The following is a 27,990-nucleotide window of genomic DNA, read 5'->3' on the forward strand; positions in this document are numbered from 1 at the left end:
TCAGAGTGCGAGCCAGCCATGGCCCGAGCGCCCGCCCTGGCCCTGCTTCTGCTGGGGCAGCTCCTGGCGGCCGCCGCGGCGCAGGTGAGCAGCCCGCGGCCGCCCCGGCTCGACCCGCTCAAGGGCCGTCGAGGGTTTGGGACTAAGACTGGAGGTCCAGGCGCGCGACCCGGCACGACCCCCGCCGCGCCACCCCGGACCGGCCACCTCGCCGCGGGCGCGGAGTGCCGCTGAGCCCCACCGACGCCGACATGAGCCCTGGCGGCCGCCTACCCCTCGCCGGCCTGGCCCGGCTGCTGCCAGCGCTGCCACGGGGCTGGAAGCATAATGTCGCCTTTGTTCCTGACCACTCCTAGCCAGAGAGATGCAGTGGCTAAACTGCCTGCTGGCGCCAGGCTCCGCAGGGTGGTGGGCTCTAGTTCAGACCCCAGAGCTGCTTGGAGGGGAAGAAGGGACCCTGTACCCTGAGCAGGCTGGAGGGACTGCGGTGGGTGGGGTGGGGATACCTCTCTAATGACTTTTCTACATTTCAGAAAGCAGGACCTCGAGGCCCTCCTGGCCCCCAAGGGCCACCTGGAAAGCCGGGCAAGGATGGCATCGATGTGAGTTGGGGGGTGGGCTGGCTGGGGGTTCCCTGCACTCTAGCTCTGGTCCTAGCCTTCCTGATGGAGACAAAACAAGTCCCACCTTCAGAGCTGGGGCCATACAGGGTGATGAGCCAGTGCCCGTGTTGGACTGAAGGAACAAAGACACCCCTTGTTCCTGCTCCGGGCAGAACCTGAGGTGGGGTAGCATGGTGGTCCTGGGGCCAGAAATGTGGACATGAGGTGTGTTTCTTGGTCTCCTGAGGGGCTGTGCTTCTGTGGGATATGGGCCCTGGGGCTCTGTGCTGGTGTGGGGCTTGTCCTTCTGGGTAGATGGGGGTTGTAGGTCTTGTTGGACCAGAGCTAGAATGCTGGGGGCTGGAGCCAGTCTTGGAGGGGCTCGGGGACACATTTAGCCCCAGAGATGGCACCCTCTTTGGTATCCTGGGCCAGTGTGAGCCCAGTGATTTGGGGAGGCACAGCCTACTGGGGCAGCTCCTGGCGGCTGGGATGGTCCGGGATAAAGACCTCCCTTGTCCAGCCAGCCACCTCCAGGAAGGGCAGGGATCCCTATAGGGCCCATCCTCACCTGTTGTTCCCTGTCAGGGTTTTGGGAGGGCCATAGAGAGCCACATGGACAGCCCCTCACCACCCCTCCTCAGCCTCCCTGCAAGTCTCCAGCAGGCTTTGCCTTGATGGCCATAAGCCTCCCTTCCCCCACCACAGGGCAGCTGTTCTGGGGCCATGTTGGACTACATCCTAGGTGGCCCAGGGCCTTGGCCTCCCAATACCCTTCTTACTGGGGTTGGGCACCTGGGTCCTGGGCTCACACTTAAACCCTGGCCTCTCTCCCTCTGCAGGGAGAAGCTGGTCCTCCAGGTCTGCCTGGGCCCCCGGTGAGTGTCCTTAGCTGGAGAGAGGGGCAGCCTCTTTCCATCTGGAGGGATAGACACAGAGAACAGAAGGTCATTGACGCCATGTCCCACCATGCTGGGCCTAGGAGAGGCCTCAGAGGGCTGGAGTGGGGGTTGGAGCCAGGAAGAGGGTGGGAGGAGAATGTGTGGGATTCGATGTCTCTGGAGGCAGGGTCTGGCTGGAAGCTTTCTTTGGGCCAGTGCCCAGGCAGGCCAGGCAAGGGGGACAAATGCAGCTCTGATGGTCTCCCCAGCCTGGAGCTGCCCCAGGCCCCTCACCTCGTCTAGCTGTAAGGGTTGAGGGCACTGGAAACACTGGCAGTCCCATACGGGCTGCTGGCCTGGGGTGGGGAACCTGGATCTACCAGGTAAATTACTACTGTTGGGACTGAAAGATGGGGAGGGTAGTCCTCCTGGGGCCACCATTCCTGGATGCCTAGGTGGTACCCGGCATTTCTTCCTTGTTGAAGACCAAGGTTTGAGGCTGGACCCTCCTCACAAGTCTGCCCTTTCCTCTTGCTCAGGGACCAAAAGGGACCCCAGGCAAGCCAGGGAAGCCAGGAGAGGCAGGTCTGCCGGGACTGCCTGGTGTGGACGTGAGTGTACAGCCCCTGCTCCTCGCAGACTAAGGGTCACGTTCTAATTGGTGTCCCCCCGCTGGGCCTGCTCAGGCTGGAAACCCAGTCCTGACACAAGTCTCCAGAAGTCCCCACAGGGGTCCCTGGCCCCGGCCCAGACCCTGCCAGGCCTGGTGGGGGACAGAGCCAGCCCACAGCAGAGCTGGAGGTCCTGCCAGCTCTTGCTGACGCGGGAACAAGTACCCATTGTCAAGCTCCTCTGCCCGTGCTGGCCGGGGGCCTCCTCACCCCAGCCTGGCCCTGGAGGTTGAGGGGGGCTGGAGGCTGGGCTCCAGGTTCAGGAGGCCAGAGTCTGAGCAGCTTGTCCCCACAGGGCCTGCAGCTGGCTCCCCACTTACTCCCCTACCTCCCAGCTCTGGGGGAGCTAGGTCCACAGACGGCAGAGCCAGTCCAAGGGTTGTCACCTCTGGGCTCGGTTCAGTGAAGGGAAGATCTGTGTTCATTTTTGTTTTGGGGGTGGGGGACAAGTGCTTCCCATATGGTCTCTTGATCCCCTTTTCTATTCCCTCCCAAGGGTCTGACTGGGCGGGATGGACCCCCTGGACCCAAAGGTGCCCCTGGAGAACGGGTAAGTTCCTGCCCCACGTCCAGTAGCTATGACCCTTGGCCAGGTGGTTGCCAGGGGGAGTTTCCTATGCCCACAAGGTCATAGGGCTGGAAGTTCTAAGAGTGGTGACTCTTAGAGCTTCAGAGATTGTACCTTCCCAGGGCCTGCAGACCTGTCATTGCAAAGGCAGGGGATGCGGCAGCAGGAGGCCGCAGGCTGACCAGCTGCAGCACTTGTGGCCTCGCAGGGCAGAGGCCTGAGGTGCCAGCAGCCTCTTGGGGCTGGTGTTAGGGTCACCTCCTGGAGGAAGGGGCTCGGGGTGCCTCCGCCTGGCTGGTGCCAGCCCTGGCATTGCACTCCCGTGGTGGCTGAGCCCCCAGCAGCCTTTGCAGGAAGAGTGCTGTCCTGGCCACCAGAACAGCAAGCAGAGGATCCCACCCAGGCTGCTGGGGCAGCAGAGCCCCTTTTCCTTTTTGGTCTTCCGTGAAAGGGACTTCTGTCCCTGTTCCTCCTCCTTGGAGGAGTTGGATCAGACTTTGGGGCGGCGGGGGGGACAGGCCCACCAATACCCATTTTGCTCCTCAGGGAAATCTAGGACCTCCAGGGCCACCCGGGCTGGGGGTGAGTACTGTCCTCTCTGTGGGGGTTTGAGCCAGAGCGTCCAGACCTATTAAGCTGCCCCTTGTGGTCTCCCCTAGAGGCTGGGCCCTGGAGTGGGGTCCTGGGGTCCTACCTAGGCTGTGCCCTTTGCGGGGGTCTCCTGGGCCAGCCACCAATGCCCTGAGGTGCCTTCTGTTGCCTTGGGGTGGCAGGGCGAGCCCATCCTGTGCTCTGACTCTGTGCTTGGCTTTGCAGGGCAAAGGCCTCCCTGGACCCCCCGTGAGTACTGCACACCCTCATGGCCTTTGCCCAGGCCGCTGAGCTCCCAGGGCTGTCCCCATACCCAGAGCCACTTGGGCTGGGGTGTCCCAAACTGTGGCAGGGGTGGAACTTCTCAGGATATGACCCATACCCAGAGCCCTTGTCCCTTCAGAAAGAGCACACTGGCCTGGGGGGTCCCTTCCCAGGACCCGTGTGGCTCCTTGGGTGCAGGCCCCTCCCTCTCACTTCTTTACTCCCCAGGGAGAGGCAGGAGTGAGCGGCCTCCCAGGTGGCATCGGCCTCCGTGGTCCCCCGGTGAGTGGCTCCCCTGCCCATAAGTCCAGACTCAACTGCAGGGCTCCCTGTCCCTCTTCCCCATTCCTTGTGGTCATTGACAGAGCCCAGGCAAGGGGACATCCCAGATATCAGGACACCGCAAGGCTGAGCCGGCGCAGGTGTTGTCCAGGGAGAGGAGGGAGCTGGGAGTGTCCCTGTCCTTGGGCAAAGCTGGTCCCCTCACTCAGGTGGGGCTGGCCCTGTTTGAATCATGATCACTCCCCAGGGACCCTCTGGACTCCCAGGCCTGCCTGGCCCCCCAGGACCTCCTGGACCTCCCGTAAGTACTGGGTAGGGGCCCTGAGGTCCCAGGCATGGGCTTCCCTAGAAGCCTACAAGTGTGGATTGGACCCTCACCCAGACCACATGACACTGGAGATGCTAGCCACTCCCCAGGAACAAGCTGGGGCAAGTCCAGGCCAGAATCTGAGGCCCCTGCCCCAGGACAGGTGGTTTCTGTCACTGTCACATGCACTGAGGATGGTCCAGATAGCACTGTCACTTGGGAGATGGGATGAGGGGTCCGCAGCCTCATGGGTGGGGGAGGTCATGGTGAAAGTGGGTGGGGGGGCAGGTGGACTCAGCTGCCTCCTTCTGTGTTTCAGGGACACCCTGGGGTCCTCCCTGAAGGTGCTACAGATCTGCAGGTGGGCACTTGTGGCCATTGTGAGGGGGGCAGGGGGTGCTTGCTTTAACGGGAAGCATCTGGCCACGATCGCCATCTTGGGGACCCCCAACACAGCACTGCCTCTGGGAAATGCCCCGCTCTGCATGGCAGGAAGGCAGGGCCCAAGGGAGCTCCCTGCTGACAGGGCGCTCAGTGCGGGCAGGTCAGGAATAACCTGGGGCCCACCCTTACCCTCCCCACCCTGCCCTGCCACCATCTGGACCTGCTTGTCCCTCACAAAGCCACTAGCCTTGTGGGGTGATGCAGAGCTCAAATCACTGCAGTCACGTCAGATGAGAGCTCAGTCCTGCACCAGCCGCTCTGCCCTGGGCACGGCAGGCAGTGTGTCCCTCGTCACGGACTTTTACCTTGGTCTTTGAGCCCTGTCCTGAGCCTGGGGCACAGGGTCTGCTTCTCTGTCTGTGAGCTGTGTGCAGTACGAGTACCCGTTTCCATGGAGAGAAAGTGATAATGCCTTTGGCTAACGCTGAGGGCTGTTTGCAGCTGTCCCTCTGCCTGTATGTGGAGTGTTTGACCAGGTCATGTCCTGGAAGGGAGGGCTTAGGGTTCTTCCCCACAAGAATGCTGGACACAAGGACGGGCCACAGTGGGCAGTTGACAGGACCAGCTCTGCATCTCTGCCCAGCCTGCCCAGTGCAGTGTGGAATGATCTAGAAATCTACATATCCTCCCAGGGTCCCCTGCCTCCGGCTCAGGGTGCCTTCAAGCCACAGCGTCATACCTGTTGCTTGGGCTCACGGTAGCATCTTTCCTAAAAGCCACCAAGCACCTGGTCAGAGGATGAGGTCTCTGGTGGAGCCAGCAGTCCGCCTGTGAATGGCTGCTTGGAAACCCAGCACCTGCTCAGAAGTTGGACGTCCGGGAGGGAAACCCCCAGCCATGGCTGGGCTCGCCGCAACCCCTCGCCACAGCCCAAGGCCGGCCCTGAGTGACGCCTTGTCTGGGCTCATCCTTGTCTGGGCTCATCCGTAGTCCCCCGATGGTGTGGCCTTCCACGTGGCCTTCCACGTGGCCCCTCAGGATGCTTACTTCTCTTGGGGACCCTGCCCTGTTGGACTGGGGTCTGACTCTTCTGTCTTCCAACAGTGCCCTGCCATCTGCCCACCAGGTCCCCCAGGTCCCCCAGGAATGCCAGGGTTCAAGGTGAGTGGTGGCTGCAGGGTGACTTGGGCTAAGCTCACCTCCCCACTGTCAAGAGGCATCTCCTCGTGGCTGGGGGATTTCAGGGATATGGGGGTCCAGGGCATCACTGGGGGAAAGTGGTGTTGGAACCCCTATCCCACCCTCTCCACCCCAGTAACATGCTGAAATCTGGTGTGGCTGGGCTGGGCCTGGACTGTGGTGATCAGAGGAAGCCCAGAGAGGGAAACAGGGCTGGCCCAGGGTCCCCTGGTAGGTCACAGTGCCTCTTAGGCCTGTTTCCCCTACCTGGGCCCGGGTCTTTGGTCCTGAATGCTGTGGTGTTACTGTGGCTAGATCCTGGGCTGACTGGCTGTATAGGCCTCAGTTCAGTGCTGCTTGAGGAGGGTGCCCAAGGGTCTGGGGGCTATGATTTCTGTTTGTTTTCAGGGGCCCACGGGCTACAAAGGGGAGCAGGGAGAAGTCGGCAAGGATGGTGAGAAGGTACCTTGCTGACTGTGCCCGGGCACTGACCCTGGAGGGCCTGGCCTGGGCTGGGGGTGGGCCTGGACTCACCAGGGGAGGGTGGCACAGCCTCACAGGCTCCCCCCCAGTTGACACCTGCTGTGTCTGTCCCCTAGACAGGTCTGGCTGGTCAGAACTGGTGATTGGAGCAGGGTCCCTGGACAGACCCCCACCAGCCTGACTTCATGTGAAAGCTCCCCTGGGGTTGGGAGGGTACCTGAGTGCCTGGGCCCCACGTGGCCTGAAGAGGTCTCAGCAGTCCTTGCCCCTGCTGACAGAGGGCATTTGCCCCTCCTCACCTCCGGCTGGGAACAAGGTCGAGGACACCCTTTAGTGTGGCAGGAATGACCAGATGAGGACTGGTGCATGATGGTAGGGGCCACACCTACTTAGCCAGGAGGGGGGGTCTGGAAGGGCCAGGGGACTGTGCCACAAGAGACCCCAGCCCCAGCCCGGGGAGGGGCAAAGCCAAAGTGACACATGACCTCTCTGGAGCCTTGGGTGAGTGACCCTCACTCAGCCTCTTGGCTCATATGTGAAGTGGGAGCAGTGCCCCTTACTGCCTGGCTCTGGTGGGCCCTGGAGGGCAGTGGAAGGTTCTAGAAGAGCCAGGATGAACCCCTGACCACCACTTTCTCCATTGCAGGGTGACCCTGGCCCCCCTGGTCCTGCTGGCATCCCAGGCACCGTGGGGCTGCAGGTGAGACCAATAGAACGGGAGCCCCACAGACAGCCGCCCTCAGACTTGGGGACAGTCAGCACAGGAGAGGGGCTGGTTCCACTGTGCGCACCGAGCTCCCCCAGAGCCAGGCCCGCGGTGGCCCGGAGAGGTGCATTCCAGCTGTGCAGCTCCAGCTCTCTCCCAACAGGGTCCCCGAGGATTGCCAGGACTTCCAGGGCCACTTGGGCCCCCTGGGGACCGGGTAAGTTCTGCTGGGCTTGTGAGGTGCCAAGGCTGGCCCAGGTGGCTGTGGGTTGGAGGTGCTCAGCAGCTGGCACTGGGCTCTTCCCACGTGCCTAACTGACTGGCTGTGGCCTCCCTCTGAGTCCCTATTCCTGCAAAAGAATCCCAATGCCCGCTGTCCTTTGCAGGGTCCCATTGGGTTCCGAGGCCCCCCTGGGGTTCCGGGAGCACCTGGGAAAGTGGTACGTGTGCGTCTGGAGTGGAGGGGCCCCGTGTAGGCCCAGGCCCTCTGGCCTCTCCTTCTGCCGTTGCCCCCTCGGAGACCTCCCCTGTCCCCTCGGAGAGACCTCCCCTGCTGCGGCTGGCTGAGCCCCAGGCTTGCTGTCCCAGGGGCACGTCTTGGTGGGCTTGTAGCACACCTGGGGGGTGGCCACAGCCCTGGGGGGATGGTGCAGGGTTCCTGTGGCATACCTGGGAGCCCTACTGCAGCTGGGGACACCTGAGGAACTTGTTATGGGAGGTCCACCTCTGTAGGAGATCTGCCCCCTCAGTCTCCCTGGAGGCGAAGCGGGTCCTCCCTCTGACCCCCCAGGACCCCCAGTAGCATCTGTCTGGCCATCTCTGGCCACACCTGGAGGGCTCCCATCAGGTCACACGTCAGTCTGGCTCTCCTGCCTTCTCTGTGACATCAACATTTTCCCTCTTCTCCTTGTCGTTTTCAGGGTGACAGAGGCGAGAGGGGCCCAGAAGGTTTCCGTGGCCCCAAAGGTGACCTTGTAAGTAGCAGACTTTGATTCTCTAGTCTTTTATGGACGAATCTTATCTAGTCTTAGCTGGTGTCAGGGGTGGGGGTACATGTGGAGGGACCTGAATGGGGTCTCGGGGACCTCCCCATTCCAGGCTGTCACCTGGGAATGGGTGGGGACAAGCTGCTGGACACATTGGGGCTTGGCCCTGGAAGGACCGCAGCCCTCCCCTGCCCCTGAGCCCCTCCCAAGCCTGCACAGAAGCCCTTGGCCCACCCCAGGAGGCAGCTGCTGCTGCAGGGAGGGGCGCAAAGGGGGACACGGTGCAGGGCCCCGGACAGAGCACAGTCCCCAGTGCCCAGGTTCTCAGCCGTGTAGTGGGAACAAGGGAGAAAGCTGCTCTCGGTCTAGGTGTGTGAGTCCTGAGCCAGGCGGGCTTCTCCTGAAGTGAGCCAAAGGGTCGGACGGTGCCCAACGTGCCTGCCTGCGGCGACTTCCACCCACGCCTGCGAAGCCGAGGGGCTGGGAGTCCTGGGGTGCTGCAGCGTCCATGGCACCACCGAGAGTCTTCTCCCCACCCCGGTCTTTGGGTGGCTGCCCCCACCCAGAGCATGTGCCTCGTGCCTGGAGGGCCATGGCTGGAGACTCCCCAGGTGCCAACTGCTGCTCTTCCACCCCTCTGTGTCCTTCAGGGCAGACCCGGTCCCAAAGGGATCCCTGGAATGGCGGGGCCAGCTGGCGAGCCGGTGAGTCCCCGTGGCTGCCGCAGCCTGCTCAGGCAGGTGGCCCTGGAGCCGGCAGGAGGCCGCGCTGCTGTGCTCCCAGCTGGGCTCTCCTTGCCTTTGGATTCTTTCATGGCGCTGGCCGTGCACAGCCCAGCAGGCCCCTGACCACGGTCAGACAGGGGTCCCTCCCAGAAGGGCCCATGCGTGGTCTAACCCTTGGCTGTTACCTTCTCGACAAAGTAAAGCTGGACGGCCAGCGGCCCTGCGTTCCCTCTTGCCCCCGCCTGAGATCCTCTGCCACCGCAGCCTGCAGAGCCCAGGGACCAGGCAGGGCTCGTCTGCTTGCAGAGCTCATGAGCAGGAGGGGTGCCGGTGGGATTGGGGTGCCCGAGTGTCCTGGGCACTCTGCCTGGCCAGTGACGCCAGCCTGCATTTCTCCCTGGGCCGGTCTGTGAGGGTGGCACAGGTTGTCACATCCCCTTCCCGGTCCTTAGAGCACAGCACCTCCCAGGTGCTCCAGGGACAGACCCCACTGCAGGGGGTAGAAGAGGCTGCCCTGAGGGGAACAGGGCTGTGGAGGAAGGGGAGGCCTGACGCTGTCCCTTGTCCCCAGGGCATGCCAGGCAAGGATGGCCAGGACGGGGTGCCAGGACTCGACGGCGAGAAGGTGGGTGCTTGGCAGGCTGGGAGAGGGTGACTGGGGAGAGCCGGCCTCCTGAGGCCTCAGCGTCTGTCTCCCTCCCATCCCAACTGCTGTCCTGGCAGGGGGAGGCTGGTCGCAGCGGAGCCCCAGGAGAGAAGGGTCCCAGCGGGCTGCCGGTGAGTGCCTGAGCAGGGGCGGGGTCAGGCTGGCTCCTGTGGGAGCTGTACTCTCTGGGGTCTGGCTTAGCCCTGGTGTCCAGTGGGACCTGTGGACAGGGGCCTGTGGTGTCTAGGCCTGTGTCCTCATGTGCATGGGGACATGCAGTGTACCTCTGCCCATCCCTGGGCACTGCAGGGCGTCTGTGGGCCTTGCCTGGGCTCTTGAAGGGACACTACTCCAGAGGCAAGGGAAGCTCAGAGCCCACCCTTGGGTCTGCAGGGCCAGAGGTGGCCTGGCCCCTGCCTGAGTGCGGGAGGACTCGGCACCTTAACTGGGAGCTCTCTCCTGCAGGGCCTCCCTGGACGCGCAGGCGCCAAGGGCGAGAAGGGAGAACCGGTATGTGCAGCTTCCTTCTGGTGAGGGGCAGGCAGGGTCCTGTCCTGGGAGGCTGAGGCCTTAGGCTCCCCTCCATTCTCCAGGGTAGAGCTGGGGAACTGGGTGAGGCTGGCCCCTCCGGAGAGCCAGGAGTCCCTGTGAGTACCCAGGTCCTCCCCACTCGTGCACGGAACCCTGCCCCTCCCTGACGTGTGTTTGGGACCCGCCCTTATACCCTTTTCTCTCTGGTCAGGGAGATGTTGGCGTGCCTGGGGAGCGTGGTGAGGCTGGTCACAGGGGCTCAGCGGTGAGTGGGCACAGCCCGGAGGAGTGGGCGCTGGCTTCTGAGCAGGACAGGGTGGCACTATGGGGGTACTGATGGGCCAGCCTCACAAAAGCTGGAGATGTTAGAGATAGAGACCCTAACTCCTGGTCCCTCACCCACGGGGGCGGGGGTGCTTGCTTGGGCTGCCCTATCCTCGGGTCTCTGTGCCAATGCACAACTTAGAACCCAGCAAGTACAAGTGGAGGTGCCTAAGCCTCCAGCCTGCCCAGGGACTGCCGGCCAGCAGTGGCCTTTTGTGACTGACAAGCGTCTGCCTTGACAAATAGGGCCTCCGAGACCCCTCACTTGTCCCCCGCCAGGAGGTGCCCTACTTTTGTCCCCAGCAGCGTGGCCTCAGATGACTTGGGACGAGCCCCATGTTGACCTAGCTGCATGGGAAGGCAGCACTGGGCTCCCCAGGCGTCAGAGGCTCCGGCGTCCCCTCCGGGACTTCTGGGCCTCGAGGCACCGCTCACACTCTGTCTTTCAGGGGGCTCTTGGCCCACAAGGCCCTCCGGGAGCCCCTGGTGTGCGAGGCTTCCAGGTGGGTAGTGTTGGAGTGGGAGTTTGGCCTGGTGCAGTGTCCCACACACCCAGGCCAGGGCAGTGACCCCTGGGGGGCCGGGCAGGAGCGGGATCCTGGCCAAGTTCCCATGGGCACCCACGGGCTGGAACTTCGTCCACAGGGCCGGAAGGGCAGCATGGGAGACCCCGGCCTTCCAGGTCCCCAGGGTCTCCGAGGCGATGTGGGTGACCGGGTAAGTGGCTATCCTGGCAGGTGATGCGCTGCTCTTGTACCCCAGTGGCCATTACCACTACCCGTTGGATCCAGGCAGCGAGAAGAGTGCCCCCAGCTGCCAGAGGGCTCTCCAGAGCCCACTCTGCTCGCCTGGGTGGTGACATTCTTTGTGGGTGAGAGGGAGCCTCCAGCCCCAGGGGGAGGTGTGGCGGGGGAACAACCCAGTAACTGGGGCAAGGTGTGAGGTGGAGGCCCAGAACCCATGCCCTGCACCACCTGAGGGTGCCAGCTGAGGCTGGGTTTGGCCAAGAGTCACACTGCTGTGAAGTAAGTTTGAACACAGTGATCCAACAAGTGGAGATTTCCAAGACCTTTGCCTGCCAGTCTTGAAATCGATGACAATATAAGCTCGTGAGGGCCATGGCTCAGGGTGCAAGGCGTGCTCCCCGTTGGTGGGCAAGGCCTCAGTTCCCAAGGCCAAGGGAAGAGGCTTGGGTTGGTCTGGCTGTTCCACCAGGTCCCTGGGGTCCAGCAGGTCTGCCTTAGGCTATCCCAGTGGGCAGAGACGGAGCCCTTTCCAGAGTATGCACACGGCCCTGGTTTCAGAGGCAGGGAGCTATTTCCCCCACACAGTAGGTCAGGGGCCCCTCATTAGCCTCTGGACAGGACACTGCAGAGGTCAGGGGACCTGCCGACAACACTGGGGCCTTGGAGAGGGTTGCAGGGCCGGGCTGTCCCAGGGGGTGGGCAGGTCCTGGCTCCCTGCCGCCACTCTCACACCTCCATAGGTTCCCACACTTTGCAAATGGATTTTTTTTAAAGAGGAAATCCTAGCAATTCCCAGACATGTCCCTAATTTTCCAACCTGATGGGAAGACAATTAGGATCTTTGCCTCAGCAAACACACCGGGATGACACTGTCCTGGGCTGCATGTGCAGTGACGGCTTCCCAATCCATGGTCACCACCAGCACCACCCTAAAGGACCCACTCTCCACCAGGACCAGGGGACGAGGGGCGCAGGGGCAGCTGGCACTCAGGGACCGAGGCCAGAGCAGAGCTGAGTGCCCAGTGAGGGGGGGGTGTTGCTGCTCCCCACGAGGAGCCCTGTGTGAATTCCTGGGATCCCTAACTCCCGCCTTCTCTCTGCAGGGCCCGGGAGGTGCCACAGGCCCTAAGGGAGACCAGGTGAGCCAGCGCCAGGTCAGGTCAGGTCTGAGTCCTGCCAAAGTGCAATCCCAAAGTCCTCCGGCTTCAGTGGCTCCGTGCTGTTTGGCTCTGGGACTGCTTTTAGGGTTCTGGACGGCTCCCTTGGGTCTCATTTCCCCTCCTCATCTTCTCCACTCCTGCTTAGCAAGTGACCACAGCTCTGCGCACCAGCCCCAGGTGGAGCAGGCCGCCTTCCTGGTTCAGACCCCTGGCCGCACAGATGCTGTGGAGCCCTGGGTGCAGTGGCAGAAGCCTCCGGTGCAGAACACTAGTGTTGCAAAAGCGTCTCTGGGCTCTTGCCCTGCGGCCAGCAGCACTTGAAAGGCACCTGCTTCTCCTGGAGAAGCTCAGGGTGGGGGGCTGTGGCTACTGCTGCAGACCCTGCTTCATCCTATGCCAGACGCTGCCGGGGCCTTTCCATCTAAAACCACACACAGCTCTGCCCGGCACAGAAAGCCTCGTTAGGCAAACATGTGCCTTCAGCTTCTGTCCCTGGCTGGGTCACGGCTCTCAGAGGCCGTGGAACCAGTTCACAGACAGGTGCCTCATCTCAGGGATGACTTTAGACACCTGATGTCTGCGAGCTGGCAGCGTAAGGTGAGGAGAGCTGCTGTTAAGGCTGGAACTCATTGCAGGGCACTGCGGGTCCCGATGGCCTTCCTGGGGACAAAGGCGAGCTGGTAAGTGAACCAACTAGTCTGTTTGGACAAAGTCAGTATCTGCAGATCCTAGCAAAAGAACCAGCAGCGTCTTGGGCAGCATGGGGAGAAGTGCAGTGTCCCCTGGGCACCAAGGCCTGGGCACTGGCCACCCTTGGAGTGAGGGGCGGGGCCTGGCTGGTGTGGGTGCTCGCATACTGAGATGGGCCTCACCCGTGACCTGCTCTGTGAAAGTCACTCCTCCGTGCCTCTCGGGGGAATCCACCACAGCTGGGGCCTAACCAGTACAGACTCCGCTTCCCAGAGAGGACTCAGGCCGAGCCTAAGGTGAGCTCCTTCACCTGCCAGCTCAGGCTCCTGTCTCTCCTTCCTGTACTGGCTTTCCAGTGGCCAGGCTCAAGCTATAACTGAGTTTTCTTGCCCTGGTGTCTGGGGGCAGAAACTGCCTGCTCCCAGGTAACACCGCCAGCCCAGCATGACCTCTCACTCCTCTAGCCAAGACCATCTCGTTAGAGGTGCTTCATTTATTTTGGCAAATTCTTAAACAGTATTGATAAGCAGGAGCCCAGAAATCCCAAAAATCGCCCCACCCAGCCGCCCTGAAACTGACGGGATGGTGGGTCAGAGAGGGACAGAGCTGCCCCTGGAAAGCCCACAAGCGCAGAGGGCCCTCTCCCTCAGTCCTTTTGGCTTTGGCTATGGGCAGTCAGCTCTGAGTGTGGACAGAGGGGTGGCCAGGCCCCAGTCCACCTGCTGTCTGGTTAGGACCTGGGACCATCATTGTAGGTCCCGGCTGGAGAAGGACCCGGAGTTTTCGGACAGAGATGTTCAGATCAGTATCAGTTGGGATACTGTAGTAAAAATAATGAAAACACAGCAAAGAATGGGTATCAGAGTGTTTGAGTCAGCTTTTTACTCCTGTGACTGACAGATCTGAACCAGAACAATTTAGGGAAGAAGAGTTTACTTGAGGCCTCACGGTTTCCGAGGTCTCAGTCCATGATGCCGGCTCCGTTCCTCGGGGCTGGAGGTGAGGCGGAACATCAAATGGAAAAGTGGCAGAGGGAGCAGCTCACATGGTGACCAGGAAGAGAGAGAGGCTCCACTCCCAGACACGAAGGGAAGCCGGGCCGCCATGCCCCCTCCTCCAGCCGCACCCTCCCTTGCCTCCAGCCACCACGCATTGATCCCATCATTTGATTAATTCCCTGATTGGGTCAAGGCTGTCCCAACCCAAGGAGGAGTGCCTCTGCTAAACCTTCTTGCATTGACTCTCATGTGAGCTTCTGGAGGACACTCACATGCAAACCACAACAAGAGAATATGATGCAGCTACTAAAAACATCAAGACTGAATGACCTCTCAGCAATAGCAAAGCACACGTAGAAAAATACAGGGGGCTGGCCCAGTGACCACCCCATGATCCCCGCAGGTCTGAGGCTGGGGAAGGAGGACCACACGTTCCAGGCCAGTCTCAGCTACTTAGTGAGGCCCTGTCTCAAAATGAAAACTAAAGAGGTCCAGGGATGTACCTCAATGGCAAAGGTCCCCTGGGTTCTATCCCCAGCCAAAAAAGTTAAGTTAGAAGGGAAGAAACCTGTCAGTAATATTTTAATGGGTTGTAGATGATTTTTAATTTTTTCCTTGACTCTTAATGTCCAGGGGCTGGGGCTGGGGCTCAGAGGTAGAGCGCTTGCCTGGCACGCGTGAGGCACTGGGTTTAATCCTCAGCACCACATAAAAATAAAATAAAAAGGTATTGTGTCCACTTATAGTTAAAAAATAAATATTTAAAAAATAATAATAGGGCTGGGGATGTGGCTCAAGCGGCAGCGCGCTCGCCAGGCATGCGTGCGGCCCGGGTTCGATCCTCAGCACCACATACAAAATGTTGTGTTGTGTCTGCCGAAAACTAAAAAAAATAAAAAATAATAATAATGTGCCAGACGGGTTCCTTGGCAGTCACTTCCCACTCACTGACCATGTTCTCTCTGCAGGGTCCCAGCGGCCCCCTTGGACCTAAAGGAGAGGTGAGTGCCCGCAGGCATTGCCACGGCAGGTCCCCGGAGCCCACAAGCCCACCCGCCTCGGCACCGCTGCCCCGCAGGGTGCTGCCCAGATGTGAGATGGTGAAAATGCTCCCTGCTCCGAGCCACTGGGGTGGCAGCTCCTGGCCGTGGGCCAGGTGTGGTCCAGCCCTCGGTTTGTCCTGCTTCTCTACAGGCTGGCGATCGAGGGGAGCTGGGCCCCAAAGGCATCCAAGGACCCAATGGCACGAGTGGAGTCCAGGGCGTCCCTGGGCCCCCAGGTCCTCTAGGCTTCCAGGGCGTGCAGGGTGTTCCCGGCATCACTGGGAAGCCTGGAGTTCCGGTGCGTGGCTCTTTCTTCTCGGTTGGTGCTGCGGGCAGTGGGCAGTGGGTTTAGATGGTGTGTTTGCTAAACGTCAGGTGGGGTCCTGGGCCTGCCAGCATGCTGCCGCTTGGCTGATGATCTGGGGGGTGACTTTCAGGGGAAAGAAGCCAGTGAGCAACGCATCAGAGAGCTGTGTGGGGGAATGATAAGCGGTATGTCCCCTGCTGTCCCCTTCCCTGCCCCTGGGTCCCAGAGCCTGGGTCCATGCAGCCTGCTGCTCCTCAGTCACCCCCTGCCACCCCACCTCTGGATCCTTGGTGTCCACACCTGAGCTCCTGCCTCTGTACTAGGAGAGGCTCGGCCTGGTGGCACACAAAAATGCCCTAGGTGTCTGCTGAGTGCCGTGTGCGGTGGACAAACCTCTGTGCCCTGGAGGGACACTTCCCTAGGTGCTCCCCAGTGGCCGTTCTTTGCTTCTGTGATTTTTAGAATTGAAGGCACTCCAAGGAAGGGGGGTTCTCCCATGTAGCCCTCAAGGTCCCCCAAAACAGTTAAAACCACTTTTAGTCAGTATGCAAAAACTTCCTCATGCTGTCCGTGAGCGTGTCTGATCCCTCTGAAGTTGATGCTTGTCCCTGTCTTCCAAAAGAGCAAATCGCACAGTTAGCAGCGCACCTGAGGAAGCCTTTAGCACCAGGCTCCATCGGGCGACCTGGTCCAGCCGGCCCCCCAGGGCCCCCAGGTCCTCCCGGCTCCATCGGCCACCCTGGTGCTCGAGGACCCCCTGGATATCGTGGTCCCACAGGGGAGCTGGGAGACCCTGGACCCAGAGGTGAGTAGTGGACTCACTGTCCCAGCTGCGTAAGGAAACCCAGACAGTATGAAAGCTGCCCCTCCACACTGAGGCGTCCCCTCTGGAGGCACAGGAGGACCCAAGGGCAGCCCAGGCCAGGCCCGCCTGGGCTGAGCTCCCCTCAACCAGCCCAGAGCCTGGTGGGGACATGTCCAGGCCCCCAGCAGCAGGGCTTATCTAGAGTGCTGTGAGAACACAGAATGTCCAGCCGTTGGCCAGCAGGTGTGGGTCCTCCAGGGTGGCTCCTGGAGGCTGGACCCTCACCCCTTCAGGGCCCAGCACAGTTAATTCCTCACCAATCCTGCAGGAACTAGGACATTTTTTTATTGTGATATTTTTCTCCAACACCATCTGAACAACATTAGGTGGGGAGGGGTGGACCGCAGTTTGAAGAGTGGATGCCCAGCAGCCCCCCTATACCTGGAGGCACACAACTTAAGGTGGGCTGCCAACAGGAAGGTGTCTTGTAGCAAAAGGAGAGAATAAAAACTCAGGACTCTTCCACTTCAGGAATCCTGAGAGTCAGAAAGTCCTAACTTGGGCAGGAGGCACAGGTCCTATGTGGGCAGTGGAGGCCGGGCCCAGGTGCCCTGAGGTGAACTGGGCACCAAGAGCACAGCCCTTTCCATTTTGGAATGCTCATGGGAAGCCTCTAGCCTGTGGCCAGTCAGGGTCTGAAGCTCAGATTCCAGCAGCTGACCAGCCGCCTCTGCTTCTCAGAAACAGCTCAGGACGTTCCAAAGGGAGATTTTTTTTGAGGTCCTTTCTCACATCTGAGATGCATCGTAAATGCTTTAGCAAGTGGGAGATCCTCCAGTCAGCAGTGACGTTTCACTTGTTAGGATCCCTAGAGACTGAGGAAACTCAACACAGAGGGCAAACACGTCAATTCACCTGACCACATGCTGCTGCTGGCCCAGACACTGTCCTTGGTCACCTTAGACCATGACTTTCTCATGCTTTCTAGTGCCACACAAGAAACTGCACGCTTTACAAACAGGCCAGATAAGATTCTCTCCAAGCAGAGACCTAAATTTCTTCTAGAGTTTTGGGAAAATAAAATTCAAACACCACATAATCACCTTTACAGAGTCTGAGAAAAGCAGTTTGCAGTGTTATTAAAGTAAAGGCCACAGAAGAGACACTGGCATCATAGGACGTCCCTGGGACTGGGCCAGCCCTGTTTCTGTCTGAAGGAGGGCGAACCCTGCAGAGTTTGCTTCTGCACCTTGCACTGGGCGTCTCTGTCTCCATCAGCAGAGCAGACCTGGGGATGTCCGGAGGTCACTGTGCAGTTCACAACATGCACTCAGGACTGGGCCTTGGCTGTGCCTCCAACTGCCCTCCCAGCAAGCAGGGTGCAGGGTGGGAGCAACCCACCAGGACACAGCAGGCAGACAGCTTCCTGGAGCATATCCAGGCCACTGGAGCCACTGCCCTGCCAGGGAGGCCAGTCTGCAACTCTAGGGCCATGGGGCCGTCCCCCACCGGATGGCAGTGATGGCTCAGGACCGACTGCCAGTCCTGCCTGTGCTTCTCTTTTTGGGGGGAGGTGGGTACCAGGGATTGAACTCAGGGGCACATGACCACTGAGCCACATCCCAGCCCTATTTTATATTTTATTTAGAGACAGGGTCTCCCTGAGTTGCTTAGCGCCTCGATTTTGCTGAGGTTGGCTTTGAACTCGAGGCTCCTGCCTCAGCCTCCCGAGCCGCTGGGATTACAGGCTGCGCCATGGCGCCTGGCCTGCCTGGGCTTCTCATCCACTACAGCAGCTACAGCACTGAGATGCATCCACAGATCACAGCTGAACAGAGGCAGTGTCCGCACCGTCGGCACAGGGACACACCTACACAGCAAAGCCTCTGCCTCACGGCGCAGCAGCACTAACCAAGGTTCAGTCTGCAGGGTAGACTCCTGGGGTCACTGTGCCCTCAACATCCCGACTCCAGATCCTACGAGGCCAGTATTGACACACCTCTGTCATGACAGGTTTTAATACACCCCTCTGTCTCCGTGGCTCACACAGACCCAACACAGACACCTAAGACTTGAGTACGGCAACTAAGGACATTTTAGATCACTTAGGTCACTTATAGTTCAAAGGTCATACAGAAATCATGATTGCCAAACGAACACACAACTGCTGAAACAGCTGCCATAAGAGTGGCTGCCAGAGGTCAGGAGGCTCCTGCTGCCCGCAGACTAGGTGGGGACACCTGCCCTTCCCTGAAGAGCTCTGCTGCAGTAAAAAGCTTGTAAAAGGTGGCCCCTATTTGTGATGAGGTGGGGTCCAGCACTGTCACTGTGTGGTTGTGGCAGCGGTTCTAACCATGCACCTATGTCTTCCCTCCTCGCAGGAAGCCAGGGTGACAGAGGAGACAAGGGTGCAGCAGGTTCAGGGCTGGACGGGCCTGCTGGAGACCAGGGGCTCCAAGGTAGGAGGCCACTGTCATTCACAGGGTTTACATGGGGGAATACTGGGGTTATGAACATGTCTCATTTTCTTAAAAGGAAATGTTGTGGGTTTTTTTTTTTTTTAATCTGGAATTGAACCTAGGGGTGCTTGACCACCAAACCACATCCTCAGCCCTTTTTTATATTTTATGTAGAGGCAGAGTCTCATCAGGGTCTCGCTAAGTTGCCTTAGGGCCTAACTAAGCTGTTGAGGCTGGCTTTGAACTCAAGATCCTCCTGCCTCAGCCTCCCAAGCCACAGGTACCCCAGGCTTGGCCACCGTGCCTGGCTTGGCAAAGCATTCTTAGAGGCAAGATTAGGAACTCCCTGAATAACCACTTTAGCATCAGCTGGGGGCTTGTGACCCCCTACATGGGAGGGAGGAAGGGGATGGCCAGTCTGAGGGCAACCTCAGCAACTTAGCAAGAACCTGGGTCAAAGTGAGAAAATAAAAGGGCTGGGAATATAGCTCAGTGGTAAAATGTCCCTGGGTTCAGTCGTTAGTACGGGGGAAAGAGCATTTCACTATGCAGAAGTCCAGTCAATCATCACATCTTCCTTCTCCGTTTCAGCTAAGTAGGTTTGGTTAAATCCTGTCTAACGAAAGCTATTTAGTATCTATTTTGGTCAAACAGAATTTTCTCCTAATTGACCCACATGTACATTGAATGCGTCCATTTTAATGTTCAAAGTGGACACTCTGATGAGGGAGGCAGTGTTACTGTCCCCAGCCACAGCCAGCCCCCCTGTCCTGAGCCCCTCGCAGCCTCCTAGTGTGGGCATGACAAGCCCTTCAGGGCCTCTAGAGCTGGACACCAGGCTTCTACACACCTCAGGGGGCAGAGCAGCCGCCACACCCCTCCTCCTCGCACACCCTGCGTCCCTGCACCAGTGTGGCCTTAAGTGTCACACATGTGGCCCGGTGGACAGCACCTGCAAGCAGCACCACAGCACCTGCAGGTGGCTGTCGGGCACCCCCTGCCCCCCAGGCCACCCCAGGCTGCCGCAGCCCCTTCCCTGCCACACCTGCTTCCTCGCTTGCTCACCCCAAATCCACTCTTCACATGCACCTGGCAGAACCTTTCACGCTGGAGCGGGCTGCACCCTCAGGGCCACCCAGACTCCGCCACCTGGCTGACTGTGCCCCACCTCCCCTATACCTGCCCCTCCCACCCACCTGGAGCCCTGCCAGCCTCTTGGCCAGCTGTCCTCCCCTTGGGATACTGCACAGTTGGGAGATAACCAGTGCAAAAAGGCGGGTTGGTGTGGCCAGCAAGTGTGAACTACTGCCTCTCCTCAGGCCCTGTGGCCTCTAATTCCGGCCTCCTTGTCTCCAGGGCCACAGGGTGTGCCTGGCATCAGCAAAGACGGCCGAGATGGTGCTCATGGCGAGCCTGGGCTTCCTGGTGATCCGGGCCTTCCTGGCGCAGTCGGGGCTCAGGGGACTCCAGGGATCTGTGACACCTCAGCCTGTCAAGGAGCCGTGCTGGGAGGGGGCGGAGAAAAGTCAGGTGCCCGGAGCTCGTGAAGGAGAACTTGGCAATTTGAGCAAGAGGCTCTGACAGGGTCGCGGCCTGGCTATCAGGAGCAGCGGGCACCACTGGCCTGTCAGCCAGGAGGCCTCGGAGGCTGGCACATGGCCACGGCCTGTCTCTGCAGTATTTACAGGGGCCGTCCACCTGCGACAGCATACCTCAGACACACGCCCTCTGGGAGGACGCGAAGCCCAGCCTGGAGGGACGTGGGGTTCTGTGTGCAGACCTGCCTGTGACCCACAAGCTAGAAGACACTCAGCAACTTGTTTACATCACACCCACGTAAAGACCCCGACACGATCCCAATAAAATGACGTATTCAGTCTTCAGATCAGTGACAGGTTACGGTATAACAAAACCAGATAATTCCATGTACTGTGTCCCTCTACACAAGTCCATCCGCTTTACCTGCTTTCTTTGTACAAACTCGAGTCTCCAACTGACAGTATTTATTGAAGGTGCCTGTGCCCGGGCTAAGGTCTATCGGATCACCTGTCGTAATAAATAAAGCCACGCACTGGAAACTCCGCTCCAAACATGCAGTTTATTACAAGCAAAGTAATGACTGGCAATATGAAAATGTGGGCATTTAAGCAATCTACCGAGAAAATGTTTTATTTTTTATGGAAAAAAAGTAGCTTTAAAGAAAGTCTCTGGAAATTTTTTGGCAAAAGTTTTAAAATAGTACTGTATTTTGCAATACAGAGTACATGAGACTGGAAATAATTACAAGGGGGGATGATATAACAAATGAAATAAAATTTCCAAACTAGTAGTTAAGAACAATTTACCTTCTTCCAATTGCTAAGGGGGCATTTTTAAAATGTAAATAAAATAAGTAAAAAGCAATGTATCTTTTAAGACTAAAGAATTAGAAAGGATGTTAATTTTTCAAGTTATCATGTTAAAAAAACATGATGGAATCAGACAGATAATTGAAAAATGACTTACTCATTATCAAGATGTCTTCATCCCCAAAAGGTCTAAGAGGACATTAATGGAGAAGTATTTTGTTCTAGATAAATACTTTTACAAAATGTGCTCCCAAAGTCCCTACTGGAGTCCCATCAACTCGAGCCAGGTCCTTCTCATGTCAGGCGACCAGGGTGGAGCTCCAGGGTGGTGGAACAGGTGCGTGCATCGCAGGAACGGCTGTTTACTCCCAGGGTCCCTGTTCAGTCCGTCACTTGATCTCCATCGCAGGGCTGCTCTGCAGACTGCCCTGTGCAGGACAGGCCACCAAGGAGTCCGGTCTGGTCAGCTTTAGCCTTCTGCCAGTTTTACCGCAAAACACACTCTCAAATTCCTAAAGTCGAGAAGTGATCATTAATGTACTGAATTCTTAAGATGTGAACAGTGCTATCTTCAAAGGCACAAAAGGTCCCTAAAAGGAGCTATGTAAACTGCTTCAAAATACATGGCTTTCAGATGTCACCATTTAAGGGGTGCCTGTGATAGAAACAGGGGTTCATTTTCCCCAATAGTAGTCACCCTGTACGTGTATTCTCATTTAGCTTTTCGAAATCAATTCTCAACATGTCTGATCAAATTGTAAAAGCAGCCATAATGTTTTATTGTGATAAAACTCACATTAACATACAACATACTACTTTAACCATCTTGAAGTGTATGGACAGTGGCATCTACACTGTTCAACAAAGGCAGGCCCTGCCCTCCCACACACTGGTGAGCGTCCTGTGGCCAGGCAGGTGTTAGGTGTGGTCACTGAGATGGCTCTGTACGAGGTACGACGAGGAGCTGTTCCCTGCAAGGGCAGCAGTGGTCCCTGCTCCTGACACCCTGCTGCTCTACACTCTTCCAAAGGCCCCAATTCTAATGGTCCACCTGGGCACAAGGGCACTCTTAGCCTCACAAAACAGAGCCCTGGGACAGTGCCACAGGCCTCCCGCCTGGACTCCACAGAGCCCATCCTTGCCACAGTTTACAAGAAATACAGGCAACAAAGGATGTTAGTCACCGCCATGAATATGCAAAATACAGAATGTGCAGAAATTTACAGAGAACAGGACAGATTATCACCTCTTCAATAAATAAATGGCAAGAAAAAGAGAAAGGGCTTGGAAACTATTTTAGATTAAAATATATTTAAGTGCTGTCAAGCAAATGAATATTTGGATCCCAATTCAACTAAACCAGCTGGAAAGACATTTGTGAGCTGACAGGAGGACTGGGCAGAAACAGTGTCAAGGAATGGCTGTATTTCACATGATTTTGACGGGTGATTACATTTTAAACAGCCCTTTGCTTCTTGGAGAGTCTGTGAGACAGATGTTGGGAACTGCTTTAAAATGACCGAGAGGACAGGAGAATGGGTGAACAAAGTCACGCTGGGAACAGAGTTCCAGGGACTGGGAGTTTATTATTCTATTCTCTCCATTTTTGTGCATATTTGGATTTTTTTAATATTTATTTTTTAGTTTTAGGTGGACACAATATCTTTATTTTACATTTATGTGGTGCTGAGGATCGAACCCAGTGCCTTGTGCATGTTAGGCGAGCATTCCACCACTGAGCCACCACCCCAGCACCCATATTTGGATTTTTTTTTTTTTTTTGGTGGTGCTGGGGATTGAACTCAGGGCCTTGCAAATGCTAGGCAGGCACTCTACCAACTGAGCTATGTCTGCAACCCCATACTTGGAAATTTGCATTTTATTTTTTTTAAAGCATAGCACTCTGTTCAAGTATAGGTTGATTTTATTTGTTCTTTTTAGATATACATGACAGTAGAGTGTGTTTTGAAATGTCATACATACATAGAGTATAATTTGGCTTCAATTAGAATGGACTTTTTTTTTAGTTGTAGTTGGACACAATCCCTTTGTTTTATTTATTTTATGTGGTGCTGAGGATCAAACCCAGGGCCTCGCATGTGCTAGGCGAGTGCTCTGTCATTGAGCCACAACCCAGCCCCAAGATGGTCATGTTTTTTATTGTTTTTTATTTTTTATTTTTAAAGATAGAGAGAGGGAGAGAGAGAATTTTTTCAATATCTATTTATTTATTTATTTTTAGTTATTGGCGGACACAACATCTTTGTTTTGCATGTGGTGCTGAGGATTGAACCCTGGCCGCACGCATGCCAGGCGAGCGCGCTACCGCTGGAGCCAATCCCCAGCCCAGGTCATGTTTTTTATTGTGGTAAAATACACAGAGTTTCCACTGTGACCATGTGAAGTGTTCTGTGGTGTCAAGGACATTCGTCTCATTTTGCAGGGATCACCACTGGCTTTTTCCATCATTCCAGACAGAATCTGTCCTGATTAAACACTGACCTCCACCCCCTGGCACCCACAGTCTACTTCCCACCTCTTCATGGCTCCTGTCCCCAGAGAGCCGCACTCTTTGGTAAGAGGGCACTGTGTGTAGCAGGTGTCAGACTTCACTCCTAATGGCTGGCCGAGCTTGGGTGTACACAGAACACTTCATTCACCATCATCTGCTGATGGCACTCAGACTGCTCCACTTGAGGCCTCTGGGAGAAGTCCGCTGTGGAAGTTCACAGACAGCTGTCAGTTTGGGTTCCATTTCCAATTCTTTCCAGGTTCTACTTGGCAATTTGGGGAGCATATGGTATTCTGTTCAACTTTTTGAGAGGCCACCATACTCTTTTTCCACAGTGGCTGCACCGTTTTGCATTGCCCCCAACAAGGCACAGGGTTCTAATTTCCCCATGTTTTTGTCACCACTTGTTACTTTCTGCTTATTGATAATAGCCAACCAGATGAAGCTCCTCTTTGATTCTGATGTGCAGTTGTCTAATGACGGAGCAGAATTACTGGCATCCTCATGAGCATCTATGGAGAAAGGTGTACTCAAGCCTTTTTAAAATTGTGTCTCTTTTTGCTTAATTATAGTAGTTTATATTTGACTCAAGGCCAGGAGGAGAAGCAACATAGGTGCCCCGCTGCCACCAGTTTAGCTTCAGGATCATCTGCAGTAGTTCTAACACTCCACCTAATCATACTCCAAGAGAATTTAACCAAAGCAATCTGTCATTTGCAACTATCACCTACACTCAGAAGCCATATTTGCATATAAATACTCTAATTTTCTCCCAAAACTTCAAGAGGCTTTACAATGCAATTTAAGATGAACCACAAGTTTATTTTTAATTTTTGTGGTGCTGGGGATTGAAACCAGGGCCTGTGCATGTGAGGCAAGCACTCTACCAACTGAGCTATATCCCCAGCCCTAAAAGTTTATTTTTATGAACATGCACTAGTTGTACATATTAATGGGGTTCAGTGTGATATTTGAAGACATGCATTCAGGGTACACTGATCAAGTCCAGCCTCCCTTTGTCCCCCACCCACCTCCCAATCTCTGGTAATTCCATTTTCAGGTCAAAATTGTTTAGTTTCTATATAGAGAACCTGCAGTACTTGCCTTTCGGAGTCTGGGTATTTACTTAACAACCTCCACTTCCATCCATTTTGCTATAAATGACAAATGTTCATTCTTTTTTATGACTAAATAATACTTCACAGTGTATATAGACCACATTCTCTTTATCCATGCATGTTGATGGGCACCCAGGCTGATTCCAACTCAGCTATGGTGAACAGTGCCACAATAAACATGGGTGTGAAGGTATCTCCTCGATATGCTAATTTCATTTCTTCTGAATATATACCCAGAAGTGGGTCAGCGGGATCACATGGTAGATCTATTTTCAAGTTGTTTTCTGAGGGGTTGTAGACTGCGGATTAAATCCAGGGACATTCTACCACTGAATTGCATACCCAGCCTTTTTTTTTTTTTTTGGGAGATGGTCTCACTAAGTTGCTGAAGCTGGTCTTGAACTTGGGATCCCCCTGCCTCAGCCTTCTCAACTCACTGATCACATGCAAGTGCCACCATGCCCAGCTTATTAGATTTTTTAGGAACCTCCATGCTATTATCCATAGTGGTTGTAACTAATTTACATTTCCACCAACAGCATATAAAAGTTCTTTTTTCTGCACATCTTGACAGTATTTGTTGTTTTTTAATAATAGCCATTCTAACTAAGGTGGGACAGTATCTTATTACAGTTTTGATTTGCATTTCCCTGATATCTCGTGATATGGAGCATTTTTTCATATATTTCTTGGCCATTTGTATTTCTTCTTTTGAAAAGAAGAAATTTGCCCATTTTTCAGTTGAATCACTTTCTGTTAAGTTTCTTGAGTTCCTTGCATATTCTGCTATTAACCCTGTCGGATGAAGAGCTGGACATATTCCATCCTGTGGGCAGCCTCTTTACCTGTTGACTGTTTCCTTGGCTGTCAGAAGCTTTTTAGTTTGCTGTCATCCCATCTGTGTCAATTTTTGCTTTGTTTCCTGTACTTTTGGGGTCCTATACAGAATGTCACTGCCTATGCAGCTGACTTAAAGTATTTCCTGTTTTCTAATAATTGCAGAGTTTTGAATCTTCGTCTTTGATCCATTTTGAGTAGCTTTTTGTACAGGATGAGAGATGGGGGCCAAGTCTGATCTCCTCCGTGTGGTGGCCAGTGTCCCCAGCACTGTTTGTTGAGGAGGATGTCCTTGCTCCAATGCATAACTTTGGCACTGTTGAGATTCAGCTGGCTGCACATGGGTGGGTTCTCTTCTGGGTTCTGTTATGCTCCACTGGTCCATGAGTTTGTTTTTATGCCAGTACTATGTGGCTTTGCTTACTATGGCTCTGCAGCGTGTCTTGAAACCAGGCATTGGGATGCCTCCAATCAACCACATTTTCTGTAAGCCTGCATCTAAAGTGAAATATAAACTGTTTGCCTATATTTGGCCAGGTAGAATTTTAATAACTACATGAGAGTCAAAAAGAAGGAAATACTGATTTCTCACATTTCTCACATTTTCTCCCAGTGATGAGGCCTGCATCCTGGAGTGGGCAGGGTGGTTATGCTGTACTTCAGCTAGACTCTGGAAGGCCCCTGGACCAGCAGGCCCGGAGCCAGGTGTGAAGGAGTAAAACGAGCAGCATGTTCCAGTTTGTAAGCTGTGGATTACCGGCACAATCAGCATCTATTCAGCTGAGTTTTAAAGGATTTTTATAATTTATCAAAATATTTTGAGATGATGTCTGACCAAAGTAAACATTCATATTATATTTGCAACTATAATTCTGATGATAAAATCTATTCCTTAGAGGGGGAAAAAAAAAGATGGTTCTAAGTATATCTTGGAAAATATACCAGGAAGTTACTAAGAGAAAGAAAAGTGTGAAATCTGTGTCCAGAGTTAAAGGTGAAGGGTTAAAAAAAACAAAGAAGGATACCTCAAAGTGAACAAAGAACCCACTCAGAGGAAGCAGGACAGCAGGCATTTGTATGTACCTGATAACGGTTGAGTAAACATTCAGCAAATGCCCAGAGGACTCAGGGGCTCTGACAAATCCAATCAGGGGAAATGTCCACACTGGTCTTGGAAACAGGTCTGACAGAGGAGAATGACAGAAGAGGTGTGACTCTCGCTCATCTCAGCCTGAGCTGGCACAGTGGCACCCTTGCACTCTCAGCTACTCAGGAGGCTGAGGCAGGAAGACTGCTTGAGCTCAGGAGTTCAAGGTCAGCCTGGGCAACATGAAAAGGCTCTGTCTATAAGCACATAAATATGCCCAGTCTGATAAACATGTAGAATTCTATAGAGAGAATGCACACTGTCTCTAATAATTAATGGAACCGTCTTAAATTGATTACATTAAGAGGTCACACTGGAAGTCTCAACAAACTTTTAAAATTACTCTTTTATATAGAGCCACTTTACTGAACACAATATGATAAATAAATGTGAGAAACAGGTAAGACAGAAACAGCTGGGCACAGTGGCATGTCTGCAATCCCAGCGACTCAAGAAGAGCAGGCAGGAGAATCCCAAGCTCCAGGCCAGCCCAGGTGACGTAGGGAGACCCCGTCTCAAATGAAAAGGCTCAGGATGTAGCTCAGTGGGAGAGCGTCTCCCTACCATGTAGGAGGCCCTGGGATCAATCCCTGGTACCTGGGAGGAAAAAAAAGATCCCACATATGTGGAAAATTAGAAATCTACTTCCAGAGAATTCATACACTGAAGAGGTAAACAAAAATTACTCAAGAGACTGTGTGTGTATAGTCTCAAGTAATTTTATATATCTATAATTATGTACAAATTACTCCAACCTATAGAATATTTTTGAAAGAGCACTGAGACAGAAATTTGCTTTAAATGCATTAATTAGAAAGCAAGATTGAAAACAAATGAAGCAAACTTTCAACTTGAGACATCAAAAAAAAGGGAAAATCAGACATAAGGCTTTTAAATAATAAAAAGCAAATTATCACAGGAAAAAACACCACTCCTAATGCCACACAATAGGTCAATAGAGTGAAGGAACAAGACCAGAACTGGCTCTGCATGCAGGAAGGCCCAGAGCCCAGCCACAGCAAGCATGCAGAACAGGCACAGACCAAGGGGCTCGGAAGGCAAAGGCACAGCAGGCTCACTCAGGAGGATGCAGAGCACAGGGGCACTTTTCCCAGGATGCTTTATTTTTACAACGGGTCACAACACAGCTTTGATTCATTCTGCCATGCAGAAACTGGCGGTGTGTGTGTGGCAGCTGAGGACTCTCCTTGTAGCATGTTCAAAGAGCACATTCAAATCCGCATGATATAGGCATTCAAGTAGCTAGCTCCCAGAAGAGCCAGGCAAGTGTGACCCCATCTTCTGACTTCCATGTTGCTGCATGTGCCAACCCTGCTCCTACAAAGACATTTCAAAACTTGCAGTAGTTAAGTCACACAGTATCCAAATCACTAAACTTGAGTGTGGCCCACAGCCACCAGCCACAGGAATGGCCCTGACAGCAGCATCAGCTGAAGCAAAAGCTGTCGGCCACTTGATCTATCTGCCTTCCTGAGCACAGATGTGTGCTGCTGGCCTGCTCCTCCACTCGGGGGGGTTGTGGCTCTGGATTTGCTCCATGGGCTCCAGATCGGCCCCTGAACTTCCTTGAAGGCAGCAGCAGCTGTGTGGGTGCCGCCTTCCCCTGGCATCCAGCACAGGGGTAGTTCACAGCAACCCCATGACCTGGGGGCGGCACACGCTGGTTGAG

At 55.3% G+C, this 27,990-nt stretch overlaps 2 protein-coding genes across 4 annotated transcripts in view; one reads left to right on the forward strand and one right to left on the reverse strand.

The window, feature by feature from the left end:
• On the forward strand, positions 1 to 20,428 carry Col9a3 (collagen type IX alpha 3 chain). Its single transcript, XM_076852093.2, has 32 exons — positions 1 to 84; positions 534 to 602; positions 1,445 to 1,480; positions 2,023 to 2,094; positions 2,651 to 2,704; positions 3,269 to 3,304; positions 3,539 to 3,562; positions 3,806 to 3,859; positions 4,107 to 4,160; positions 4,486 to 4,527; positions 5,655 to 5,711; positions 6,138 to 6,191; positions 6,859 to 6,912; positions 7,082 to 7,135; positions 7,305 to 7,358; positions 7,839 to 7,892; positions 8,555 to 8,608; positions 9,201 to 9,254; positions 9,353 to 9,406; positions 9,741 to 9,785; positions 9,869 to 9,922; positions 10,018 to 10,071; positions 10,580 to 10,633; positions 10,776 to 10,847; positions 11,980 to 12,015; positions 12,672 to 12,716; positions 14,693 to 14,725; positions 14,919 to 15,065; positions 15,205 to 15,259; positions 15,697 to 15,879; positions 18,261 to 18,338; positions 19,695 to 20,428. The coding sequence occupies exons 1-32, from the start codon at positions 19 to 21 to the stop codon at positions 19,883 to 19,885; spliced, it is 2,043 nt and encodes a 680-aa protein (XP_076708208.2). The 5' UTR covers positions 1 to 18; the 3' UTR covers positions 19,886 to 20,428.
• Positions 20,418 to 27,990, reverse strand: part of Tcfl5 (transcription factor like 5) — an 18,070-nt gene continuing 10,497 nt past the window's right edge. For 2 of the 3 annotated variants that reach the window (XM_076852095.2, XM_076852094.2), the window contains exon 6: positions 20,418 to 21,198. In XM_076852095.2, coding sequence (XP_076708210.1) covers positions 21,076 to 21,198 — 123 coding nt within the window. In that variant the 3' untranslated portion in view covers positions 20,418 to 21,075. Of the gene's footprint in view, positions 21,199 to 22,959; positions 23,403 to 27,990 lie in introns of those variants that run through there. The other variant, XM_076852096.2, reaches the window with a different exon arrangement.

Source organism: Callospermophilus lateralis, chromosome 3, assembly GCF_048772815.1.
Source record: "Callospermophilus lateralis isolate mCalLat2 chromosome 3, mCalLat2.hap1, whole genome shotgun sequence".
Taxonomy (NCBI): Eukaryota; Metazoa; Chordata; class Mammalia; order Rodentia; family Sciuridae; genus Callospermophilus; species Callospermophilus lateralis.